The sequence below is a fragment of the Thermobia domestica genome, chromosome 3 (assembly GCF_964235325.1).
Source record: "Thermobia domestica chromosome 3, izTheDome1.hap1.1, whole genome shotgun sequence".
Lineage (NCBI taxonomy): Eukaryota > Metazoa > Arthropoda > Insecta > Zygentoma > Lepismatidae > Thermobia > Thermobia domestica.
In genome coordinates, this window is record NC_137456.1 from 89,259,223 (window position 1) to 89,286,611 (window position 27,389).

At 34.1% G+C, this 27,389-nt stretch overlaps 1 protein-coding gene across 4 annotated transcripts in view; it reads left to right on the plus strand.

Annotated features, from left to right (window-relative positions):
- osp (myosin phosphatase Rho interacting protein outspread) overlaps positions 1-27,389 on the plus strand; it is a 255,383-nt gene that overhangs the window by 64,680 nt on the left and 163,314 nt on the right. For all 4 annotated transcript variants that reach the window (XM_081751269.1, XM_081751271.1, XM_081751270.1 and 1 more), the window contains exons 2-3: positions 4,808-4,873; positions 12,460-12,648. In XM_081751269.1, coding sequence (XP_081607395.1) covers positions 12,490-12,648 — 159 coding nt within the window. In that variant the 5' untranslated portion in view covers positions 4,808-4,873; positions 12,460-12,489. The remainder of the gene's footprint in view (positions 1-4,807; positions 4,874-12,459; positions 12,649-27,389) is intronic.

Genomic DNA, 27,389 nt, shown 5'->3' on the forward strand with positions numbered 1-27,389 from the left:
GGGGTATAGCCCCTATAGCTACTCCCTTGGATCCGCCCTTGTAGATATATATTTTTTATCAGATCTAATTCTGTATGAAACCCTTTTTCTCCATTTTCAGTTTGGGTGGTCGGATTTGGGAAGATCAAAATGTATGCGAAAACGTGCGTACTTTTCTCGCAGTTTCTAAGAACATCGTGCGTATACGCAACTCCCAATATATCATGGTTGTGAGGGCTTAACAACAGAGAATAAACATCGGGGATGGAGTAAGAGCATTTCCAACGAACTTAAAAAGTTCGTTACTGAATTCACTATGTCTGTCTGTATCTCTCTCTCTCTCTCTCTCTCTCTCTCTCTGTGTGTGTGTGTGTGTGTCTGTTATTTACGTTTTTTTTTTTTTAAAAAATTGAACTCTTCATTCGATAGAGCATCAAAAAAATCTAACAAAGAGATGGGTTTTTTCGCGTCACTCTTACCGTTCCCGAGATATTGGCCAAAAAAGTTCCGATTTCGGGAGATTTAAGGAGCGATATCTCGGAAACCGTAAAATGATATTGGTGTTAATCAATACCAATATTGATTCATTAATAATTGCGTCATTAGCTATTTTAAATTTCAAATAAATTGTATATTAAATTTAATCAAATAAATTTAATATACAATTTCATATAAAAAAAATTAACATACAATTTCAGAAGAGATAATTCTTTTTAAGTTTGTTCTGGCAATGTTTTTCGGACATTCTAAACTGGTTTTATTCTCTTTTAATCGATATTCTGAACTAGAGTTACCAACGACGGATGCTTACAGCTACTTTATAAATAAATATATATTAATTAATATTAATTACAGAAGACAGAAATGGGTGGAGGACAGCAAGCCGAAAAGTTGATCCCAGTTAACCGGGAGAAAGATTTAGAAGAAGACAAAGAAGTTTAATGTAGGATAATACTTTTTGTGAAATGACATCTTCGTTACATCATACAATGTAACAGATATAGTTTGAGAATGTTCTGAGATGCTACAGAAATATTGCAAATAAGTTTCTACTAACGTATATTCGTACGTTCTACTAACGTAATGGTAGCTAGACTTAGCTAGTTAAACGAATTAGAAAAAGAAGGCTCCGAAAGGTGAACACGTGAGTTTTTCCTTCTGAAAATGCATTAAAAGGTTGTTATTCTATACAAAATTTGCTGTATGGAAATCAAAATTACTAACTAGTGTTTACGTGGAACACAATAGCTCTCGCTTCCTGTAATTTACAAAATTACAGTGCAATTTAAACGTTTCTGTGATTTTCACACCGTAATAATTCTTTGTGTTCACGAGATGTGTATGAATGTCATTCTTTAATACGTGGATTAGTGGAATCTGTAGTGACCTACCTGAACCATCAACTCTTTTCTGAAATTTTGCACAATTACAAAGCATGTAGTATTAAGTATGCAGTAGCATTTTTACACAATTTCATGCTACTACATACTTATACTTCTTTTATTCATACGTTAAATATTTTTCCCAGTATTTATCATGTTTCCTTAAGTATATTTAGTATTTGGAATAATTTTTACTCGTGTATTCGATAGTTCTTTAGTAACAATAATAATATTGATATTGATCCAAATTAATTTTGTAGCTTAGGCATGTAATTGATTTTATACTAAAAAAAAAATAATAATCTATTAATCTTAACTAAAAATGGAAAGCAAACACCTGCTCCGACGTAGACTTTTCCCTGCAACTATTCTTTGAAATAATTTGTGTGTTTTAGTTATTTAAATTTACGTATAAAATAATATAATGTAAACAACATTTAATTTTCCTTGTAGAGGCTGTGTATATAAGCTACTTCTGTTCGTAGGATAATAGCTTAGGGTGGTATGGAGTACAGGGAGTTTCAACTGTAAGGAGGTTATTGGCCGTTGTGTTGTGTTGTGGATGTGTCACGCGAAACATGTGCATCGCCAGCGGAAAAGACAAGAAATCCAAGTTTTTGAAAGATTCTCTTCTCTTACTCCATTTGTTTAATGCCTCCAGCATTTCTTCCATTATCTCTCTCTCTCTCTCTCTCTCTTCTTTTTCTTTTTCTGTTTCCTTCCCCCAACATCTAGGTGGCAGTGGAGTGAACTTGTTAGCACGAAATGGGTTGGAAAACAATTTGTTTATTGCATTCGGGTCCAACGATGTTATCTTTTCCTTGTATATATATATACAAGTTATAAATACAGAAATATAAGATATAACGAAGGGGTTCACCTTGGTTCAGCTGTAGAGCACTCACCTTTAGTGCAAAAGGTCGTGGTTCAAAGCCAAACCATGTGAGTTTGCGCTGAGAAACACCTTGTCTCTGGATTTTTATCGAGATTTCTATTCCACTAATGCCTTTATAATAATTTACTTTCATTAATAATGCATCTCTTGTAGCCTAAGGCGCATAAACATGGGGAAGCAAAAATCTTTTCAGTAGTTTGAGTACCCTAAACTATGCACAATTTTGCAGCAGCAATCTTAGGAAACAATCTCAATTATGATCTAGTTATTTTCTACTTCATTTAACTAGTACTATCTGAATACTTGATATAGCCTCGTGTAGCGTAGTCGCTAACGCACTCGTCTTCGGTCCGAGCGGTCCCGGGTTCGATTCCCGGTGGAGGCACTAGGTTGAAAAAGTGTAGAACATTTATCAGCTGAGTGAAGTTTTCCTTATTCACACCAGGCAAACGCTGGGATGGTACCTAATATAGGCCCCATCCCAGGCCGCTTCCTTCCCCAATTCTTTCTTACGGTCTAACATGGCCATAGATGTCGAAAGCCCACAAATCCTAAATCCTGAATATTTGATGTTCTTGGTTGGATCCAGTTGATCCAAATATTAAAACCAATAAAATCAGTTGTATTAGTTTGAGTCACTGGGCAGCCGGTTTTCAAGAAACGTAAGACGCTTTATTATATTATCATTGTAGAAATGTTATGCCAATTAGTGATACTAAAAATTCATTATCTGAGTATTTTTTCTCCACTATTCAAATATTCAAAGAATGGACGTAATTTGTCGAATTTCAACAAATGTCGAACAGCCAACAATTCATTATAGTTAGTTTACATTTCTCTCTAAATAAAAAGAATGTTTGAAGCAACTCATTAAAAGATGTTAAATAGCAATTACCTTGAACTAATAAAACTAAAGACTATCCTAGGGAAAACCTGTCAAAATGGTCAACTTGATTAGAGTTTCTCATGCTCAAGCTATTATACCATAGGATGTGAATTTGAGCAGGCTTTACTTCCAAATATTTTTAACGAGATACTTCGCTGTAGTTAAAAATATTATTTCTATTTTCTTTAAAAGGAGTGAGAAGAATGCGTGACAGTTTCTTCAAGGAAATTCACACACATATATATCTAAGATATAATCGTTTGCCTTGTTCTGTTTTCCTTTCTTTTCTTTCTTCTGAAAAAGCAGAGTAATCCATGACATAACGCGTGAAAACACCTTGAACATTACTTGCAATGGACTCTTTGTTATAACTTTCTTGTTTTCATTGATTCAGCCTTTAAATTGTATTTTCCGTACATAGATATACGTTATGTTAATATTAACTTAATTATTAATAAATTGACGGGAGCAAAATCTGTGTACACGTTCATAGTGGATTTCTTAGACTAAAAAATGACGCTATCTTGGTTTCTTAGCTCATTTATTTATTATGGAAATATGCTATACTTTCTCATTCTTTTCTTTCTGGTTTCTACTTCATAATGTTTTAATGTATCATGGTTCTTAAAGTTGAATGGTATTGGATAAGTTTTATTGCTACTTGAAGCTGAAATGATTTATGGTTATTTATATTTAAATATATTTCATGCATATATTCAGGGAATATTTAAGAAATAATATTTGCAAGTAACAGTGCCATTCGTACATCACGCGAAGAGGTTTGGTTTGTGTGGTGTGATATTTTCTCAATATTTAAACCGGAAGTGGTAGTAGATTTGTACCAATCCCGGTTTTAGTAGAGAGATTAGACTGGAGATGGAACATATTATTGGGACGCTTAATTGAATACAGAAAACATTTTTTAATACATGTTACTGTTTTAATTCCATAACAATATGCGTTAAACCGGGAGTATTTGATTTCTAGATAGAAATTCTCTATCTTCTGCTTCAAATACAGTGAAATCCAGCTTGACCACCTTTCGTTTCATAATGAAGTCCAACTTATAGATAAGTGTTCAATCTTCAGGGCAATAGTAGCTTAGTCATGTAGCTGTATCTACATAGTTTGACAGATATGTGGCCGATTTGAACAAATTTCACTGTAGTTTCCAGTTTCTTTACGGTACTGGGTCAACGTTGAAATTCTATACAACTCTCTGGGAAGTATACTCTGAAACATGTGTGTTAACACGCGCGAATGAATAATATAGATGTATAAAACATATTTAAACGAATAACGTTTCTCCAAGTTGGCAACGTAGAAATACCAGAGACTAATGTAATTTTATATCAGTAGTGGCTAAATGCCCATTTCAATTTAATTTACATCATATTATCCAGCTTCTGAAGTAAATCTTGGTAATTTATTTTTCGGCGCTTATTCAAGAAAATTTGTATGCAAAACTCATTTTAAAGAACATTTTGCATTATATTATTTGTTGTCTTACCTATCCTGCAAGATTTAAAATAATGTAAACTGATGATACACTCTTTATCAAGCGTATTTAAATTGTGATTTCTACAATACTTCTGTGTTCCATTTATTATAAGAAACATGTATGATGCCAAATACATTAATTTATTCTGTTCTTATATCTTTCAGCGATGGCAGAGGCGATGGTTTGTTCTATACGATGACGGCGAACTAACTTACTCCGTGGACGAACACGTAAGTAGCTTTATTATTCATGAACTTTTAGCTGTTAGTTATGAACTTAATAAGAGAGCTAGATGGTCATGTTTATGCCAAAGAATCAGCTTAAAGACTCATAACAAGATTTTTCCAATATGTAAAAACGTTTGTTTTACTTGTCGAGAACTTATTTCGTCTTATAATGCATCTAGTAGAGATCGCTTTGGTTAAACTAGACATTTACTTTTACGTATGTAATTATTGATTCGTTTCAAGTTTATATTCAGCTCAATATTCTTTCTTATCAGCATGGGCGGCGATTAGGGGGGCAAAGGGGGGCAGTTGCCCCCCCACTTTTCTGAAATGGCCTATTAATGTTTATAGTATCAACCAGGGAAATTTGTATATTAGCATTGATATACAAATATTCAGATCATGTCTTGCCCCCCCCCCACTTTTAACGTCCAATCGCCGCCACTGCTTATCAGGGTATAAATGTGATAAAGATACGTGTCACATGGTTATTTAATAAACGTATAAATATCATATATGTCATAGGAAATGTGTTGTTGCTGACTTTTGATGTGACGGAATAAAATAGTATAGTTTTCCATCTCTTCACTTATGGCGACACCCATTCATTGATATTAATTCAAACACTCTCTACTGTAAAAAGAATAAAATAAATAAATAAAATATAAAGAGGGAGACAAGGGTTCGATTCCCTATGGGAAATCATGTAATTCGGATTCCATATTTAGCTTAGGACCACGTTTCATATAGCCTCGGAGCTGAAATGGACGACAAACTCTAATCAACCAATCAATATATAACAAATATAAGAACAGAAACATCTAGTACCATTATTGAATGCTATATGCACAACATTGTAGAAACCAACATCTCAGTCACGCTGTACTTAGCGTACGCAGTAAATATATATATGTTTAATCCTAATAGGATCGGCAACCCACAAAACAGTGCATGTGTCAGTTTGCATAAGTACAAGGATATCGGTGTGCGAAGCTATTAATAGTATAATGCACTTAGTCTTCCACTTACGACTATCCGCCCTATGGCCGACTGTAAAGGATAGATTATATGTGTTAATTATTGTCAACGACATATAATAATACTGAGAAAAACAATAACAATGCTAACGATATAACGTATTAATTATATATATATATATATATATATATATATATATATATATATATATATATATATATATATATATATTACCAACTAGCAAATGCCTCCACATGTTACTGTGGACAATATTTTGCGTCCTTTCTTTTGTTCCTTTCGTATAGAATTTGTCTGAATTCTCTCACAGAAAGTTCGTACATCTCGTATGAACATCTGAAGGAAACACTTTTTTTTATTTCAATTATATACGTCAAACGTCTAAAAACGCTGAAACATGTGTTCAAATGTTTTAGATAAAATGTCCAAAATAACAAATTTAATGTTTCTAATCGTAAGTGATTTCAATGTAATAATTGCAACCCTCACATCTTATTCTTCTCAACTCTTTTCTTTTCTTCTACAAAAGAAACCAAAATAATGAAATTGAAGTACGTATTTAATTATTTAAAATGAAGAGTCTAAACACCAGTTTCATGTCTCTAACCGTAAAGGTTTCCGAGAAATGGATATCTTATAATAATTGCAACCCCAACTCCTCTTCCTTACCACCTCTTTTCTTCACCTTTAGAGCAAATATTTTTAAAAAAGGATGAAGCACATGTTTAATTATTATAAACAAACAAAAAAAAAAAAGTCCAAGTATCAAATTTGATGAATCTAACTATAAGAAATTCCGAGTTATGGACTTCTGATATACTAATATAATTCTCACCTCTTTTTCTTCTTACTCCCCTTTTCCCCTTGTAGGTCAATCTTAGTATTTTAACTGGGAAGTTCAGGTACCAAGTTTCATGTCTTTAACCTTAAGAAATCCGAGATATAGACGTCTTCTTATAATAATTATAATAGCACCTTTTTTTTTCTTTCCTTCTAGGTCAAATATTAAGAACACTAAAACACGTGTCATTATTTTAAATGAGAAGTCCTTATAGGCCTATTAAATGTCATGCCTGTAATCTTTAGGAATTTGGAGATATAGACATTTTAATAATATAACTGCCATATCTATTTCCTTCCCTTCCCTGTCAGGTTTGCAAAAAAAAAAAAAAAAAAAAAAAGCTTCCTTAGTGATACCTTACGTCACAAATCATATATCCTCCCAAAATTTCAAATTTCTAGATTAAGCAATTTGGCTTGGACTTTGATCAACTAGTCAGTCACTCTTTCACCTGGGACTTATTTTATATATGGCTATCGAGATATAGGAAAACTACTGTACATTGAATAATAATAATTTTTCTTTAGTTAGTGAAGGCTATTCACGTCGGAAACTAACTTCACAACGTCGAACACCGGTGCCCAGGACCGGATTAACCCATCTGGAGGCCCGGGGCTGCAAAAAGTATGTGGCTCCTGCTAACTTCGCCGAATAGTTTTCTGTGAAAGTACAGTAGGAAAGTTAAGGGAATATGTTTCATATTTTTGGTCATATTTTATTTTATGATGGTGATTGTATCCTTGTGATTCTTTTTAGATAGCCAGTTGAGATTTTGGTCAGAGTGGAGGCCGGGGCTACAGCCCCCCTAAGTCTCTCCCTTAATCCGGCCCTGTGGATACCTGATTGGCGATGCATATCCCTTCCTTCATGTTCTTTTGTCAAGAAATTTAGAACAAACGTATAAGCTTCAGCACTTTTTTTTATACGCAAAAGGCACTTAATTCACTAAGTGCAACAAAAACTGGACTGAAGTTGCCTCATTCGTCCCGAAGTTATTTACCAAAGAAATAGAAGGCGAGGTATCCATTTTCGTTATCAACTTTACTAACCAATCGTCTGATTCTCTTAGTAGAATTGTAATAGAACCTGTCGCGTTGTAGGAGTCCTAAAATAAAAATGTGTCTTCTGAAAACTGAAATATATCCGGAAAGCCTATACATTTATTATCAAGAAAGGGGAACGAATTAATCTTAATTTGTAATATTCCATTTTACTAATACACATAGTTTAATTTAAATTCTAATGTAAATGTAGATTTGAATATACTATCGAACCATAGTTTTCCCCCCTTTCTTTTGAGGATTGTAAACTCAGAAATCCTGCTTGTTTCGAAAAAGAATAATTGGCTGGATCAAAACCGAATTTCATAAAGATAAGGGATAATTTTGGAAATTCTGTCGAGAGTACACACAGAACAATTTTCACTTGTTAAATATTAGAACAGATACTGAGATTTAGAACAACTTTAGTCGGAGATTTAGTTTTTCGCCAAAACTATTACGAAAAGTGTTACATTTTAACAATGAGTTGATATATTTCCCATAATGAATCGGAGGAATACTGTGAGTGGAGTTAGTGCTCGAATTTCTGTTCATCTTACGTTTACATTTAACCTACTAATTTACACCCATTGATAAATTATGAGAATTTGCTTGAAGACTACTTATCATGATATTTGTCTGATAACTAATAACATGAATAAGTTTTGATATAATCACAAAATAATACAAGGAAGCATTTTTCTGATGGTGCGAGGAACTTTTTAAATGACACTGTATTCATTAATTATCTTTGTAAATTAGTGAAACATTTTTTTAAAAAAAATTGTAATCTATCTCTATGATTGTATTTTGGAGTTCTAGTGGGTGGGTTTGACTTAATGTTTGGTGTTGTTTCGATTGGGTATCAACCGATATTGAAAACATACACAATGATAAACATACTTAAACATATACTAAAGGATATTAGGTTTATAGCATTGTACTTTACATGAAAACTTAAGCGCAAAGTTCATACGTAACACGTTACGTGTCTCTTGTTAGATTGTAATTTCCAATTGAGAATCGTCAATCTCATGCTTCTAGTATTTAAAAAAGAAGTGCTTAAATGGTGTCTTTTAGAATGAATACACTGTGAAAGTTGATTAAAGGTTGAATAAAGAAATTTAAATAATATTGAGAGAAAACAATCTTATGCCGCTTTAAAACATTCTCCGCTTAAGTTGCCGGAGCACGGTTTGTTCTTTTGAAGATTTGGCAAATTTTAGAGCGAAAAGAAACATAATCTAGTTTTTTGTAGCACGACTGTACCTCAGTATCCGTGAGGAAACTTGTTAGTTGTTAGTGCAACTGTCCTTAATAGAACATATCTTCGCGTATGTGACCGAGCAGCGGTTCTTTTCCGCGGCTTGTAATTAAGCTATTCGCCGACAGATGACTCTACGTATCTCGATGCAAAACCTATAGAGTGGGTCACACCGCACACAGAAATTTTCTGTAGTCATACTCACTATGGGAAATATTACCGACACAGCACTGGTGATTTTTTTTTATTTTAAGATTTTTTTAGGAGAATATTTTTTTTGAAGCTGAATTTGTGTGGTCGCTTCAGGAGGAAAGACTAAATTAAATGACAGTTTGGGCAAAAGATAAATTGGCATGATACGCAACGCATACCAGCATTAGAGGGAGGATGCGGCAGCCAGGTTATATTGGGCGGAGACATCTATTGGGCGTATTCCGGAAAAAAACGTCTAAATTTAAATAGGAGAGAAAGCCTTTTCCGCAGTTTCACTGGCTTTTTATTCTTGTTTTCTGCAATTTTTTCTATTGCTTTCAGTGAAATCGAGTACAAAAGCACCGTAAATCGTGAATGACGGTTAATTATAAATGTAGTATTTTTTTCTGCAATGCCACAAACATCAAGTACAATTTTTAATGAGTATGTTCGGAGGCATAGATCTAGAACTAGAGCTTGAGTTGAATCTTCGACACCAGTGGCGTACGTAGAATTTCATCATGGGAGGGGGGGGTTAAGGGCACTCAATCTCATATCCTTTCAGTTCAAGGATAATTTATCTATCTATATCTGTCTATCTAGATAGATAGATATATATCACCTCCCAAACGTTGTCTGTGTTGTTTTGAACCCCCCCTCTTGTGTGCACCACTTTTCAACGCTATAAACAATTTTACGAAAATGAGAAAAAGTTACAAAAAAAAAGTAAATTTCCATTAGGAAAATTAAGTTCGTCCTTGGTTGTGCTATTACTAGCTAAATCACCTGTCGTTTACCGCATTTATGTTTTCACTGTTACTCGTTCCCTGCTGCAAGTAATCGATGCATTCCCACATTGAATCCATTCAAATTATGATAGACTTGTATTTTCTGAAACAAAAATTCTCAAATATCAAATTTTGAATTGAGCGGGTAAGCGCAACAGTGGTCTAACCCACATTTTTAAAAATGGAGAAAAATCAAGTTAAACAGATGTAGTTTTTTATACAATATATGTATGTACAATGTGTGACACATTCAACCACTTGTGCTTGCTTTTGGTATATTGTACAAAAAAAACACATGTGATTAACTTTAGCTTGAATTTTCTCCATTTTTTTTTAAATGCAGGTTATACCACTGTTGCACTAACCCTTCTCGATTATTACTTTGCCTGATATAAAAGTGAATGTTCGGTGGGTCAAACTAGTATCCCACCCCTGTTAAATTTTGTGTCTTTTTGTCTGCTGATTCAAAAAATTATTCTCAAAGAAATATTTCATAGAATTATAGATGTAAAGAAACGACCACCATCTTTCCTGATTGGCGATGCGTGCTTTGTAGAAAAGATTCTTGTAAGTTTGTGCTTTTTGCATGGTTCAGATTGAATTCGTCCTAATGAAGATTGGTATCCTCTGAAACTAAAGTGTGCCAGATACTAAATTGTGTACCATTATGTCTAGCAGTTCAAAAATTATTTACCTCTGATTAGTTGCGCCCCCAGAAATTTTTGTTGAGAGAAATACAATACTACAAGCCACAATATCTATTCTATTCTACACTACAAGCCACAATATCTATGTACTATTAAACAGTATCTTCTACACCTGAGAAAGCAGTAAGTAATTGGAAAGTACTATCACCCATATTTTCAGAAGGAAACAAATATAGAACTAGATTGTTTTTATAAGATAAGAAAGAGTACACACGAAGTGTAACGTCGAATCTTTATCCTACATCAATAATTTCTCTGCAATCAGTAAGACAAGTATAGTTTTATGAAGACTGTACAAATGGATGGTTGAATTACCTAGTTTTTGTTAGGGTCCGGACCTGGTTGACCGCCCACACCTGCGCGTGGGCAGTGTGTCCCGAACGACATACAAAAAAGTCCCCGATGGTGCGGGGTTGGTGGGCAATGGAGGAGGGTTTAAAAAAGAAAAATTATTTAAGGTTTTTCTTAAATATCTGAAAAACTATAAGATCCATCAAGAAAGACATCAACATAAAGTATCATACATACATACAGATGGTTCATGGCGTTATTTATATCTTTAATAATGCCACGGACCCCCTTAAACTTGATCCACGAATCCCTAGGGATCCACGGACCACTAATTTGGAAAGATTGCTTTAAACCAGTTCGAAAATAATTGCACTAATTTAATTTCATGACTCTAGGATAGAAAAACCAAGACAAAAATGAAATATTTAAGTTTTACGTCCCACAGTTATACCGGTTAGGCTAAAGGAGACGGTGATGATGAGAGATGAGTGAAATGATGGAATGAAGAAAGTGGGAGGAAACGGGAGAACCCCGAGAAAATCCACGAGCACAGTGTTTGTCCACCACAAAGTCCACAGGTTGCGAACTGGGATCGAACCAGGGAACCCAAGCACCACAGCCACCGCGCCCCCAAAACCAAGAAAAGGATATATAGGTGCAGATCCAAAGAGTTTTACACTTGATAAAGTTAAACTTGTGGAACTTGATCGTAGCATGACGCGCCGACGTGTCGTTGAACGTACTTATAGTTCTTACTTTATACAAATCCTGAGCCCACGTCTATTTACATATATCTAGAGAGAGATTTTCCTCTCAATGCTCTGTTATATCCAATTTTTCAAGCCGAAGAATATACATAAAGATATTATGCAGTATATCTAAAGTTACGAGTGATGTTTTAGGTATTAAATATTGTTTCAGGGAAGTGTGATACATCAAAATAAAGATACGCCTCAGCTAGGGCTTATTTCCTTTTAAAATTAAGACTTTGAACATGAACTTAGCTCGATTTTTTCAAACTTTGAACCTGAGTTGAGCTTAGCTTCCTCTTAGTAAGTGAACTTACTACATTCTGGTTAAAGTAAGTCTGGTATTTTCACAGAGTCGTGATTAGAGTCGAAATGTTAGAGTTAAAATTGGGAATAACCACAGAGATTGCGGCATAACTTACGCAAGGAATACTTATTTCATGCGTGTATTTCTTATCGTTTCATAACATTGATGATACATGAATCTTTAACGTATCAAAACAATGAATTTCAAAGAATAAAAGTGTTAACGCTTAGATATTTTTTCTCACATTTCCCCCATAATATGTTATGTTTCATTCTCAAGGACACAGTAATCGTGCAAGTAATATGGCCAAAAGATTTTTGCGTGTCAGCAAGTGATTAGAGATAGACTCTGTAGTTCTGTTTTTCTAGTATTCTTTTTGTGTATAATGACACATTCGTTTGCCTCTATTTCCAGCCGGACACAGTTCCTCAGGCGAGCATCGACATGAACAAGGTACTGGAGGTGACCGACGCCGAGGAGGTGACAGGGAATACGTTCAGCCTAGCCATCACAGCCCCCGACAGGGTCCACTTCGTCAAGGGGACCTGCCGAGAGGAGTCACGATGGTGGGGAGAGGTACTTGCCGTTTTCCCCAGGAGCAAGGTAGGTTCCTTTATTATTTATTTATTTATTTATTCTGAATAGAAATTAAAGTTGGTATTCACAGTGCCATCTTCTTTTTCAATAAAATAAACTTGTCAAATTGTACAATCATCAACAAAATGTTTACTGTGGTTTGTGGTGTGTCTTTTAAAATAGATTCTGCTTTGGATGTACGTATGTCTTACTCGTTTATGGCTTAGGCAGTGATTCTCAAGCTTTCCATGTGAAGGTCCAATATTGAAATATATTACAATTCAAGCAAACCACAACTTTTGCATTCAGTTTTGTTTGTTACTACATTGATAAAAAAAATTCTTGATCTAATTAACTTTTTATTATTATTATTATTATTATTATTATTATTATTATTATTATTATTATTATTATTATTATTATTATTATTATTATTATTATTATTATTATTATTATTATAACCAGTTCCACAGTTTTGGTTTTGGTAATATTAAAACATTTTAGGAATTGACGAGAACAACAATAAAACCCGAGTCATTCCAAGGATTCAGTACTTCGCTTCGATACTTAACGAGTTCGAAAACTAGCAAATTCGTTGCATTTCTTCGCTATACATTGGAAGACATTTCACTAAGGTAACCCACTTTTCGTAAATATTTATGAAATACGAATGAATGTGCTAGGAGAACCGTTTTGCTATAATAATAATAATAATAATAATAATAATAATAATAATAATAATAATAATAATAATAATAATAAATTAAAAACTTATAAAGAAATTTAAAAAATGTCACTTGAAAAAATATCTGAAGTTCCATAAGTTTACCAAAAGGTATTTTGTTTCTTTTAGATATACCATATACGTATATATTATAGTATATATGATATGTATTATATATAATAGAAAACCGAGCTTATACATCGTAAACAGTTTTCCGTCTCTCAAATAATGGACAAAATAAAATATCAAAAGAAAAATACATAATTTTCTGATTATTATTGATTCAGTTTGTTTATGATCAAGGTTCTACATCCATTCTTAATTATCAAGATTATTGCGAATATTGTTGCTCATAGATAGGGGTAGACAATGTTGTCCATTAGCGTCTTCACATCCACCTTAAGAATCCCAGAGCTGAAGTTTTTTTTTTTCCTGTAGAAACAAAAGCCTGCCAGGAGATACCATCTTGTTCAACTTAATATCCTCCTCCTTTAATCAAAGACCGAGGTTTCTCAGCTAATTTGAATTCTATCCGGTGGTTAGCATACTCATGCTTGATTTCTGGTCAGAAAAAGAGCCTGATTTACTAAAAATAATACAAAATTTATCATTTTTCTTTTGCTTGTTTTTCATAAGTGAAAGGAGATAACGAAATGGAACTTAACACAATCGTAGATAATGTTATTCTACGGCAGAAAAAAATGAACCAGAAGAATTTTCAGTATTGCCATCCATAGAAATTGCAGTGTTGCCAGAATAACATTGCCCCCTAAGTCTAAGTTAAGGCAGCGAGTAGAGAAGGGAACTAAACTGCATTTAAAAAGTAGTTTATAGGATAGCAAAACAACATGATACGTAATCAAATGCAGTTGAGTTCGTTTTTCTAGTCGCTATCTTAACTTGGATATCGTGAGAAATGTTATTCTGGTAACATTGTAATTTCTATGGATGGCAACATTGAAAATTCTTCAGGTTCATATTTCCTGTTGTAGAATAACATTATCTATGATTGTGGCAAATTCAATTTCATTATCTCCTTTCACTTATGAAAAACACGCAAAAGAAAAAATGGTAAATTTTGTATTACTTTAGTAAGTCAGGCTCTTAAGCTGCAGCTCTGCAGGTCTACATTTCACAGTCTCCGTGCAGAAAGGGCGTTAAACTTCAAAGTGGAAACCGAAACCTCACACATTTCCCATGCAAGCCCGTCAATCTTACTAGTTCGAAGTCCGATTTTATATCCGTTTGATTTTTTTTTTTTTTTTTCGTGTTGCATTCTTATGGAACACTGAGATTATGAAGGGCGAAATCTACTTCGAACCACGACTTCGATCCCAGACTATGAGAGTTAATGATTGGAGAACGTGTCTGTGATTTTTATGTGAATTCTTCCGTTGCCTCCCATATTTTTATGCTGCCAATTATTTCATAGTTATTTGATTTTCATGAATCATTTAGCTCCGTCGCGTTTTACAACCGAAGCTTGAATCGGTGTCGTCCCACTTGCGACAGTCCTATTAGCGACAGAAACTGTTAACTGTCCTATGAGCGACCGATTCGATCTGTTAACTGCCCTATGAGTCACCGATTCGTTCATACTAAGATAATGGAAGAAAATAAGGTTCTCTCTTCTTTAACTTGTTTCATGCTAATGTGATTTAGAACCTAACAAAATGTACTATGAAAAATTTCGCTCTACCTGAATTTAATACGTGAGAATGCTCTCATTACCTTAACAGTCTTTTATACGTTTTTCCTAATATTATATTTCTGAATTAATTTCTATGAATACACTGACTATATCAAGGGGAAAACTAACTAAATATTTAGAGTAGCTCCGCCTTTGTCTATGATTTCTAATATAATTAAAAATTTCATGTTAAAATGATACAGAGCATAAATTTAGATTGAATATGTTCATGGCATAAGAAAGAAATCAGGAAGAGGTAGGGGCGTCCGAAGAAAATTTTCTAGGGAGGGGCATCTCCATGGTCGCTGTATCACGTCTGGTATATCTGGTATTTAAAATACGTGTTTTGCTGTATTACGTATACATTTTCATGAGCCAGGGGGACGATCCATGTCGTCCCATTGGGCGCCCATGAAAAGAGTGTGTTCACCACTTAAGGATATCAAAGAAATCTAAAAACATGGTGTATTCGAGTAAATCATTACACAAATTACAAATCTCTGGCAGGACAGTTCGTCTAGTTATAATGTATTATTTCAGATTTCTATACGACAAGCTTATATGTATAAGTCGAAACAAAGGAAGAAGGCAAATTAAGCAGTTAGTTTGTTTTAGAAGCTTACAATATGGGGAGGAGGTAGTTTAAAAAGTGTTTACCTTTTGGATTGTTTAGAGTGAACTGCATTGTAATTGGTGGGATTGGTTGGAACAGCCAATCAGATGTAAAGGATCTCAAAAGCTGTCTTTTATCATTGACATTTTTTTTTTCATTTTATTCACAGTATCTTAGGAAGTCTCAAAAGTAGATAGTTGGCGAAACTGTTACGCGTTTAAGTTTTTCAAAATAAAATATATTACTGTGCTTAGTGAGTAATTAGAATTGAATCAAATTAAGTACAGAAAATAGAGCTTTTGAAGAAAGGGGATATTACAACAGGATTTTCAATAATTACATAGGAATATACTTTTCATGGAAATATCCCTGTTGTCTCGTTAAGTTATTTGATATGTTTCATGTCAAATCTAACTCAAAATTAAAGTAAGTTTTATTTGCACTTACAGTAGAGGAAAATATATTTGACGAACAGTATCACTGGCACGTAAATATTTCATACCAAGGTTGTTCGGGCGCTAATAACGCCAGAGGCAAACATATTTTACGAGATGGAATCATATCATCTTCCATCGTCTTAATGTAAATGAATCGGTCGCTCATATGACAGGTAAAAGTTCCTGTCGCTAATAGGACTATCGCTTCTGGGACTAATTCGCTTGAATCTGGTGCGGTTGGTGGCTATACAGACCATCATACAAGGTCAACCCTCACAGCAAAGGTAATTCCCCAGGTGCAAAATGGATCAATGGTAGGGTGCTCACCTCTGGTTTGTAAGGTCCCTAGTTTGATCTGAGTACTTAATAACCAGTGAAATAATGTGGTTTAACATTGCAATACTATGCTATTGTTTGGATACCGGAACACAAAGGGAACTGAAATAAATTTTGTTCATTTTATAGTTTTCTTCGTTATTCGATTTAATTGATACGTTAGTTCATAATATGATACTGGAATCGAAACAGTAGATGGTACACAACCTGGCAGTGGCAGATCTTACGCGGGGACAATTTTTTTTTGAGTGACAAAAATAATTGAAGCTATTATTTGTATACTAGCTGAACCTGCGCTATTTACACAGCTCACAGTAATAATATGAACGTGAATTTGCTTACCACTTCTCACTATATCTGTGCAAGTCCCTTTACGAACACAAGCAAAGGACAGGAAGATTCTCGAAGGGAGTGAATTGCTATAGACAAACATATAAATGTAATATTTTAATATATAGAATGTTGAGGTGAGTTTGTGCCAAACTTGGATAAGTAATAGATGATACAAAATGCAAATATTTTTTTCTTATAAGTCCATATCCAAGTACGCCTCATTGTGGGTCCAGAAGCCTTCGAAGTTGTCAGCTTGCAATAGGTTTTGTCATTCAGATTAAAGCAAAGCGACTGAAATGTCCATCAACCTTCTATACGTAGGTTCTTTATTGGTTGCCTTTCCCAAGGGTATGAACCTAGTAGCAATATTTAACTAATAGGGCCAAAACTACACATAAAATGCGGAATAGAAAAATAAACTTTAAAAAAAAAATCAATGAGAATTGACAAGTCTATTCAAAATTTGGGATCGACCAGCGTAAACGGCACGGTTCTAGCAGTTGCGGTTTTCGAGATCTCATTGTCGAAAGGATTTGCTACAAACATATCGTCGCATGAGAACCAGAGGAACGTAACTCCAAATATGCGGTTTTCGATTTCTTTATGTTTGGACATAATTTTGAAAGCCCCACTTGGAGTAAATGGAACTTAATGCCATCTGGTCTTGTCGATAATCTGTTGTAACGTAGCTCAATTACCATATTATTAAAAACATATCTTTCTAAGAAAATAATATTTTTGTCCTTTCGCCTGTAAATCTACGAAAATGGAGTTACGTTCCTCTGGTTCTCTGCTACGATATAAACTTTTCTAGCATTTTAATATGTAGATTTTTGAAAATGTATAGTAAACTCAAGGTATACCTATCATAGTCTGGGTTCTGCCCCCCCTTCCAATTTTTAACTTTTAGATCCTTCCCTGCTACCTGGATACCTGGGTTTGATTCTCAGTTGGAGCTCATGTGGTTTGAATCGCAAGTTAAGCTGTAGGTTCACGTCTCTTGTAGTCTCCGTACTGAACTGGATGCTAAACTCCAAATCAACCAATTAAGTGCTACACGAGAAAGTACTTGGAAAATATAACATTTTATTCTTTAATGTTATATTTATATACTTTAATGTTATATGTTTATCCTGCATTCACATGACGAAATTAAAGCATGTAAGCTGAAATAAATAGTAGTGAAAGCAAATGATAGTTAAAGAAAGTTCGAGACCCCAGGAGAACTCGAAAATAACCTGCAGATATGATAGTATAAATTCACATGAACTAGAATCGAACTGCGACTCTTTGCATCAGAAGTAGACGCTATATACAGAGCCATTGTGCACAAGAACTGTAAATATGATTGCGATCTTGTTGTGTGTCAATGTTAGTTAAACTGAACTCCTATCCAAATACTGAATTTGACCGTGAACTTGGCTCCGTTTTCAGTTGAGCCTGAGTTGAGCTGAGTTGTTCTATTAAAATGAGATTAATCAAATTTGGAAAAATAGAATATTCACACTTTGTTTTACTTTACATGAAATCTCGATCATACGTTAGTACTCACAAAGCAGTACCATGTAGTTGCAAATTTTTCCAACTTTCTAACACTAATTTTGCCCAACATGAATACATTCTAGAATTTGAAGATTCAGCTTTGCCTTTTAACTCTGCTTTCACTATATTTCTCCTGTATTACTATTCCAATTATCATGACAATACTTACTAGTTAGTATGAGACAGCTTTAAATTATTGAATGAGTAACGACATATATCCACTCCCAGAACATTTGATTTTGTGACTTGAGGTCATAAATATAATTTTTTTCTTTTAAATACAGCCTTGGCACATTCAGCTGTTTTATAAGCTGCATGGTGTTTTTAACCAGACAGGGAGAGGAGGATAAGAGAGAGAGAAAGAAGATGTACAGAGGAGAGGACGGATGGCCTCCCACAAACCATTGATAGAAGTTGCCGCCAAATGGACCACTTGATACTAATTTGATTTTCCTGTCATGAGACATCTTGGGGCTGCAAGGTTGCCAAATTTTGTCTCCTTTCGCTTGTGGTCACAATCAAGATTATTAACAAGCTTTGGTCTTTGTGACCTGATTACATACAATTGGCTGCATGTAGTTTAATTTTGCATAACATAAGAAACGCAACTTCTGAAATTAGAATTTTTCCCTTCCTTTTGCGAAATGAAAATTAAATACTTAACCCATTAGTGCCCAGAATTCCCCAGTGGTATTTTGAAAAGTTTCTTTTCGCCTATTTGGTCTTAATAGTACTCTAAAATAGAGATTAGAATATTTTTGAAAAATATTTATTTCTTTCTTGTTTTTTAGGCCGGCAACTTAAGTTGCCAAATGGCACATACATATTCAAAAAAGGGAACACTTTGGAAAGTTACAATTTTGAGGGAGAAAATACACTGCGAAAACATAACTATTAAAATCGAGTACAGACCTTCCTTTACAGACCTTCAATCCTTCCTTCTGGAGTCTTTGAAATCAATCCAGTTGAGTCTTTCTCCTCAGAACACATTGTAGCCAAAAACAATGCTAACCTTACGTCAATATATCATAGAAAGAAAATGCAACGATGCTATGACGAAATAGACTCCAAAGTAACTTCATGGTTAAAACCTGCAACGTCAAACCATGAATTTCTGTGCTATAACGAAAAATTGCCGTGGCAACTTAAGTTGCCAAGGGGCAGTAATGGGTTAAGTCTAATCCCGCGAGCATGCTCTTTAGGCTAAAGATTCGATTTAATAAATATAGGTAGTGTTTGTTGCCCACGAAATGAGAAGTACATTTTCAAATTCGTGATGAGACAAGAAACAGTTTAACTCTTGTGGGTGACACTAGTTCACCCAAGTTTTAAGTTTAAAACACAGTTTAAGTGTTACATGATTCACTAAAATCTAAATTGATAAAATGATTGTACGAACACAGTGAAGAGCATTTATCAACGGTTCAAGATATGGAAGTTATTCAATATAGACTGAAATAGTGTGACGTCACATCCTTCTCGTTGCCATGGTGATCGCCATTTTATTTTCTAAACAAGAAGTAGCCTAAATACCTAAAGAACCTATGTGTAAAACGAAAACAGTGATGAAATATTTCGGAACTGCAAACATTAGAGTGGAACAAATACTTACGTTTCTTTTTAAATATTTCTAATGATTGAAATTGAAAAAAGGGTAGAAAAGGTAATTAGAAAAGAAATGTGTTAAATAATGTTACGTGCATGACGAGCATTGACACTGAAATTAGCGAGTTCAGAAGTCTTGTGAAATTTTCCCTCTGATGTATATTTTGAGAATTTCTATATTTTCAGGTTAAATTAAACCTTAAAGTGTACTCACCCTGTTCATAATCAGATATTAACTTTAAATAATTTCGGAAAATTTTTGATTCAGTAATATAAGTATGATATACTATTGCAAATTTGAAGAGGATTATTGTTTAAAGTTGTTTAAAATATATACTGAACCATTCATAATTGGATGTGTAATTATTGTACGTTTCCTAATTTAAAAAAAAAAAGTTGATAGAGAATATAAGAAAAGATGTTACCTATATCTACTGATGATCTGGATTGAATATTTCTAAAGACTAGCCTTTTCTTTCTTTTGTAATGTATACTTAGAAATAATATTGTGCACTCCCATTATAAAGAGTAGACATTAGAGGTGTAAATGCCCCAATAGAATTAATATTATTCTAAAAGACTTTTTTCTTTTTTAAAAATCATATATTTTTACAGCTTTCTCTGTGCCGACAGTTTGTCAATCTACACGTTAGGGAGTTTATATTTAGTATAATTGCTTCCTATGGTGGATTACATGATAATTGTGTTTACATTAACTATTCGATTTCTACCTTATTACTTAGGGATGTGGAGCTTTAAGAAATAAGCTCTTTAGCTCCATTATCTTCACGCGTTTGTATAGAAAAAAACATGGCGATCACCATGGTAACGGGAAGGAAATGATGACATCACTATTCCAGTCTATTAAATATGGTTTATATGTTCTTATAGGATTTGTCCGTAAAATAATGAGACTGGCGCTGCGCAGCGTTCCAGTCGTCAGCAGCACTCTTGCCGGGGCAAGGGGGAGGAGATTTGTGTTGGGTTCTATGCTAAGCGGCGCACCGGATGACAGTGGCCATAGACCGTTTCAGATTCATACCAGTGGACATAGACTTTGCAATGAAGATAGTGTTGATATTTTGACTCACCGCTATTTTGCACAGGCTTATCGTAGAGAGTCGAGACTTGATTTATCTTCTTTCATTTAACACCAACTTTCATACGATGTGCAAGTTGATCCCTCTTTCCATTTAAAAATTTTGAGTTGGACCCTGTCTGGGACCCTGGAATAATTTATTTTACTTTGATACGTTGTACTTTTGAAATGAAGAAAGACACGTTTTTCTGTTTTCATATCTGTCTCACCGTTTCAGATTTTTCAGGGTTGCAACGGACTTTATAAATACGCTTAAAGATTTTAATAAAAATGCGTTATGGTGCCTCCAAGCGGAATGCATGAGATCTTCCCAATTTTTGGTAACCGGTTTTGATCTTACCTTGACCCAAGCTTTCAGGAAATACGTATATACATCACCCCCACTTTGTGGGTTCAGGTTCAAGTACATCCCGGGTAAGACATATTTTCAGGACCGGCTCTAGACTTTTCTTAAGTGTAAGCAAACAATATTTAAGCGCCCCCACCAAAATGATAATAAAAGACTAAAAAGTTGTAATGGACAAAAATCCTTCAAATAATTTTACAATTGCAAATTTCTTCAATATCTGTAGTCTCCCTGTGAATATTAACGATAAATGGCGAAATTATAACTAACTGAATGTGGATTAGTACTGAACAAAGTTCCAATTTTAATAATTAATAGCATTTTTAATTAAATAAGACAACTAATATATATTTACAACGAAGTGGGGGTGCACGTGCACCTTTGCACCCCATATATATGGCCGGATTTAGGGGGTGAAAAGGTGCACGTGCACCCCCCCCCCCTTCGTTGTAAATATACACTACCTAAAGTGCGAAGCTAGCAGTGAGTTTTGCAAAAATCAATAGTGTCAGCCAATTTTCTGAAGGTTGAATTAAAAGGATTCATCGAGAGCAGACACTGAGCATTTTCAGGACAATTCCTTATTCACACCAAAGATGCCTAAAGGCATTTAAAAACTCAATTTAATTCAAATGTACTGTCAGTTATTTGGTGCATCCCCTCAGAAAATCCTGTATCCGGCCTTGTATATATATATATATAATAGGATCAAGGATCTTCTGAGAGGGGCGTAACAATAAAGATGTATTTTGACAAATACAATTCAAACATAAAAGTCGAAACAGAATAAAACCCATAAGTTTCAAGTCTAACATTGACACAAGTTTGATTTTGACAACGAGGTATGCTCTTATGCTTTACTATAGTATTTTCTAGAAATACAATTATGGTAATTAGCTTAATTTCTAGTTTTCTTTATTACTGAGACGCTCACGATATAAAGACACTTTTCTTGCTTTCAATTTGGCAAAATCTTTTATTGCATCCATATCCATTTCATTGAGCACGTCATTTTTAGTGCCCATCAAAGCTGGTCCATTTAATATTCTTAAGATAGTTGATCTCAAATAGTTCTTTATTAATTTTAGCTTAACTTGTTTAATACACAACAAATAACAAAAGTGTGTTCCTTAATCGATATTTAATTTTTCTTCGATCCAGTAGCGGAACTTCAAAATCAGGTCCCCCCGCAAAAATTATTTTCAGGTCCCCTTAGGCCTATAAAACAATTCGGCCATTTCATGTCTCTTTCCGACATTGACGTTCGAAATCAGGCAATGAGTAACACAATGTAAACACAAGCAGTGGCGCACCCAAGATTTCTCTTTTGAGTCCGAAGATATTTCGGAGTGGCCTACAAAATCAGAGCCGGTTGTGCCAAATGTGCAATACGTGCATTTGCAGGGGCGGCATAATCTGTCACAACTATATTATTTAAAATAAATATTGCTTGTTGGAAACAAACTTCATGATGATGGTGTCACATTTACTAAGCTGACCTATTTGAATACTACATTCATAAGTCATGTTTAGGTCGCATTAGTTGAAGGTCACAAAACAGATATAGAATGAAAATCAAGAAATAGAGATAAAAGGCGTAGTTGCACTGGAATTGCAAACTGATATATTGAGATTGAAGCTCGATATTGAATTCTATAGAACGAATTACCATCTTTCCTTTGCAGGTGTGTTTGCTTTATCTTTCACTAATATAATAGATTATTATTTAAAGAAAAGAACATACAAAACGTGATTGTATTTGTGGTCTTTAGGCCATTCTGAGTGCGAATACTTTTTCGCTTCCCTTCGTCGTTCATGATAGGGTAGAATACTTAAAATCGTGGCTTTTAAGATTTGTTCTTTCTGGAGAAAGGGGCGGCAAATGATGCTATTGCACGGGGTGGCAAATTGCCTAGTGCCGGCCCTGTACAAAATGCAAATAATTTTGTAAAAATGAAAATGAAATCTTTAAGTTTTACGTCCCACGGTTATGCCAGTTAGGCTAAAGGAGACGGTGATGATGAGAGATGAGTGAAATGGTGGAATGAAGAAAGTGGGAGGAAACGGGAGAACCCCGAGAAAACCCACGAGCACGGTGTTTGTCCACCACAAAGTCCACACGGCGCGAGCTGGGATCGAACCAAGGACCCCAAGCACCGGAGGTGAACGCTCTACCACTGAGCCACAGCGCCCCCTACAAATAATTTTGTGTATTAGCCCCCTGAAATTCTAATAATTTTGTTCAAAATTAGATGTTCTGGAGGATCCAGACTCTCGGATACCTTCGTCGGTAGGACTATTACCAAATGTATGAAAATATCGCTCCATCTAAATTTAATACGTGAGAATGGATTGATAATGATTGTTACACTGTTATAATACAACGACGATATGTATACGCTGCTGTAATTGAAAAAAAAAATATTACTTATAATCCTAATTACCTTTCGATTACAGTCATCCTTTCGAGTTAATTATATACGCTCATACTGCGTGAAAATTAATTGTATTCAAACAAATTTTGAAATACATTAAATTTAGCTCATATCCGTAACGGAAAAGGCCGCATTCTTTTCGTTTTAATTTAACAATTAAATTACTGCAGTCAAGTAAATAAACTTACTGTTTCAAAATTTTGTCGACTTGCAAATGCTTCGATAACAGTAACTGGTTTTGACAACTCCCTTGCCTCAACGTTTGTATGATTATCACTTTCGAAATTTTGTCCAGAAGTCGAAAGAAACTTTTCTAGAACCTTTGCTTGCATCTAATCTTTTTTCAAGTTTTGTAGCTTTCTTTTCCGATAAAAAAGCTCACTTGGTTCTTTATCGTTGGCCATTATCATTACATGGAAAACAAAGTACTATTGAAAAGTGAAAACACATCATTATAAATAAATATAAAGAGAAAGAAATTACTCAGGATATAAACGAAAGTGTTGAAGAATGACAAATGGACTAATAGACATTAACAAAGTGAGCATTATGCTATGGGCAGCGATTGTGAGTTACTGATATTGGGAACTTTAAGTTAAAATTTCCCTCAGAAATGATCAAAAATTCAATTTGTTCCGCCTGTTTTTTCTTAGTATTCGCCCCCCTCCCTGGACCAAGGACATCAAAAGTCTAGTCGCTTCAACTTCAATAATGTGCATTTCATTTACACTGATCTTTCTCAACCCTTAACTGTGGTCATTGTTCCGAAGCACAATGGAGAGACACTGTTTATGAGAAGGCGGAGCACCCTTGAAGACTGTGATAATACCATCCAATAAGCAAGCAACATGTGCAGTTGACTTCGTTTTGTTTGTTGATCCATTCCTATTTTAAAGACATTTTTGGCAATCATATTCTCAAGCAAGGTCGCGGAAGGGTTGTTGGGAGAGGAATGAAGAGTATTTGTATTTTGTGCATATGATGGGATTGTGGAAATTTTGCGCTGTCTTTAGTCGTAGTGGCTAGTGCTTAATATAACATCTATTGAAAAGCTAAATTTCCCTACATTTATTTCATATTTGTAAAATCTCCCTTGTACTCTCTTTAAAAATCGTTCTTAAATCTCCCTGCGAAATTTTCCTGAAACTAGTTACTTTTGAGTGTGACATTGACGCCAATTTAAGTATGAGTCTGTTTCAAATGTAAATGGGTGTTTTACAGCCAACCACACAAAGATTCCACTTTATTGTCCTTTTGATGTATTTTATCTGTATCTCAATCTGTACAATATTTATTTGAAGCTATTTAGAAAATTTTTCATCATAAAATTTTCTCTAATAAATATTCACATTTGAAACACAAAATTCATTTTCCAGTTTGGCGCCCTCTTCAGTTGGCGCCTCGTTCGAGTGTGTAGTTCGCAGGATTTTAGATCGGCCCTGCATATTTTGCACAAATATGAATGGAAGTCTAGTAATATCTTTGATTACGAATGGTTAGAAATTTCTAAAAGTGTTTTAGCAGGAAAAGAAAATACCTTGGCCTTGGCCATCAGCGAAATTTAGAGAGCGATAGGGATAGAAAAATTTAGGAGAAATGTGCCGAATTCGCCGTGGCCGAGGGTGTGTATTTCTCACGACAGTAAGACAATTTTGTAACTTGAGCAATGGGAGAGTAAAGTATCTGTTGAAGGTTGTTATTACCCTTATAATCATTTCATCTATGATGCTTAGATCTTTGATGATAAATACTGGGAAGCATGCATTGCATTACTTGGTCACAATGGAAGATAATTACTCGAGAATGGCAAAAAGATTTTCTGTTTATACTAACGGTAATAAATTAAGAGATTTTTTTGATGGTATAACGATAGGCATAAGACATTCTAGTCAGTATCTGTATACAACACTAATTGTTGTAGGTAAATAAAAAATAAACAAGGAGTTCCTGTTCCTTAATAGTTTTATTCTTTTTTTTTAAATATAAAACAGTCGGCTATGTTTGTATTGTTTTCACAGTAAATGTTCTTTTCTCACATGAATATATATATAAAATCCTTTCACATGTGGTTGTTACTCTTCTTTTGTGGAGTAAGAAGTTTTTAACATTTGACCTGAATTATCAACTCGTAAAGGGAAGGAAAAGAAGCTTGTAGTCTATTGTTGTGAACACTGTTATCCTATTGAAGTCACATGACAGTTGGAAGAGTTGGAGGGAGAAAATTTATTAGGGAAGATTCTGCTTTTCATAAGATATCATTCAAAGGGAGGGCTGGAGTTTCTTCTTGACACTAAAAAGAACAAAAATCTAGGTTATTTTTGATAGTGTGTTGATTTGAGTGGTTTCAGTATTTCGACGACTGCGAGAAGTGTTGTATAGTTTGAATATACGTACTTATGATATGAAAAACTCCTGTTGTTTGCTTTTTTTTACGTTCAAATTTCGTGCTTGTTAGACAGTCTCTCTCGGCTTCACTCACTATAGGTCCATTCACTGATTTTCAGTGCACAGGTACGTGTATTACTTTTTTCCACTTTTTTTTTTTTTTTTTTTTTTTTAAATTACGTTTTTATTGCCGAAAATAGTAGCAACATTTAGGAATAATTTTATTTATTTAACATTAAATGTACTGTATAGCTTATTATAATAATTAACTTCATTTAGTAATTATGTAATGTGTGAGACCGATAAATAATTCATGGATCAATGCAAAATTTAGTTTTTGTCAACAGTTTTTGAAACAATTTTGGCTTTGTCTGTTATTGCATATTTCTTAAATATGGAACTTTTCTACTTGAGAAGATGTTTCGTGTACTTATATATCTTTATTTTATTTTATTTTTTTTATTAGAGTTATAAAAATGGGTGTGACATTACAGAATCTAAGAATCTGTAATTCATACTGACGTTGCGTCCCTATAGTCTTTTATAACCATGACTTGCTGTAAAGAAATATCTTTATCGTTAGTTTTACAACAAATTGACGAAATAGAATACTGTCTGCACTACTTTGAATTGAAATATAAATCAGATTATCAACACTATACAAGAAATTGCACTGAGAGAGAAAATATACATTGGAAAGTTGTGAAGCAGTGTATTGAAATGTGCTATACTACAAAACTTGGTGTATTAAAGTCACATTTAAACGTGATTTATAATGATGTACATACGATTAGTTCATTTTAAGAAAAAAAACTTTGTTCTTCACTTGCTTTGTTTTAATCCCACAGTTACATTGTATTATAACGAAATAATATATGTTATCGCTCTTCTGTAAATAGTCAACTAGTGTTGCCTACGGAAAGAGACGAGAAAAAGATCGTCTCGTCTCGATTCTCGAAGAATTCTGTTCGATTCTTAATTTTTTTTTCTCGTGTCATTTTGCAAATGTTATGTCGGACGTTTGGGTTAAGTTTAGAGTTACCCCTCCGCTTTTTATTAAAAAATCAGGAAAATTTACAAGAGAAATGAGGTAAGAAATGATAATTTGAAGTTTTTATTTGATGTTTAGGAATGTAAGTTCGGCAGGAGAGTTATGTTTAATACGAGAAAAGATATGTGGAAGTTAGTACTATTTGCCGGATCCGGAAGCATTGCAGAAGGTT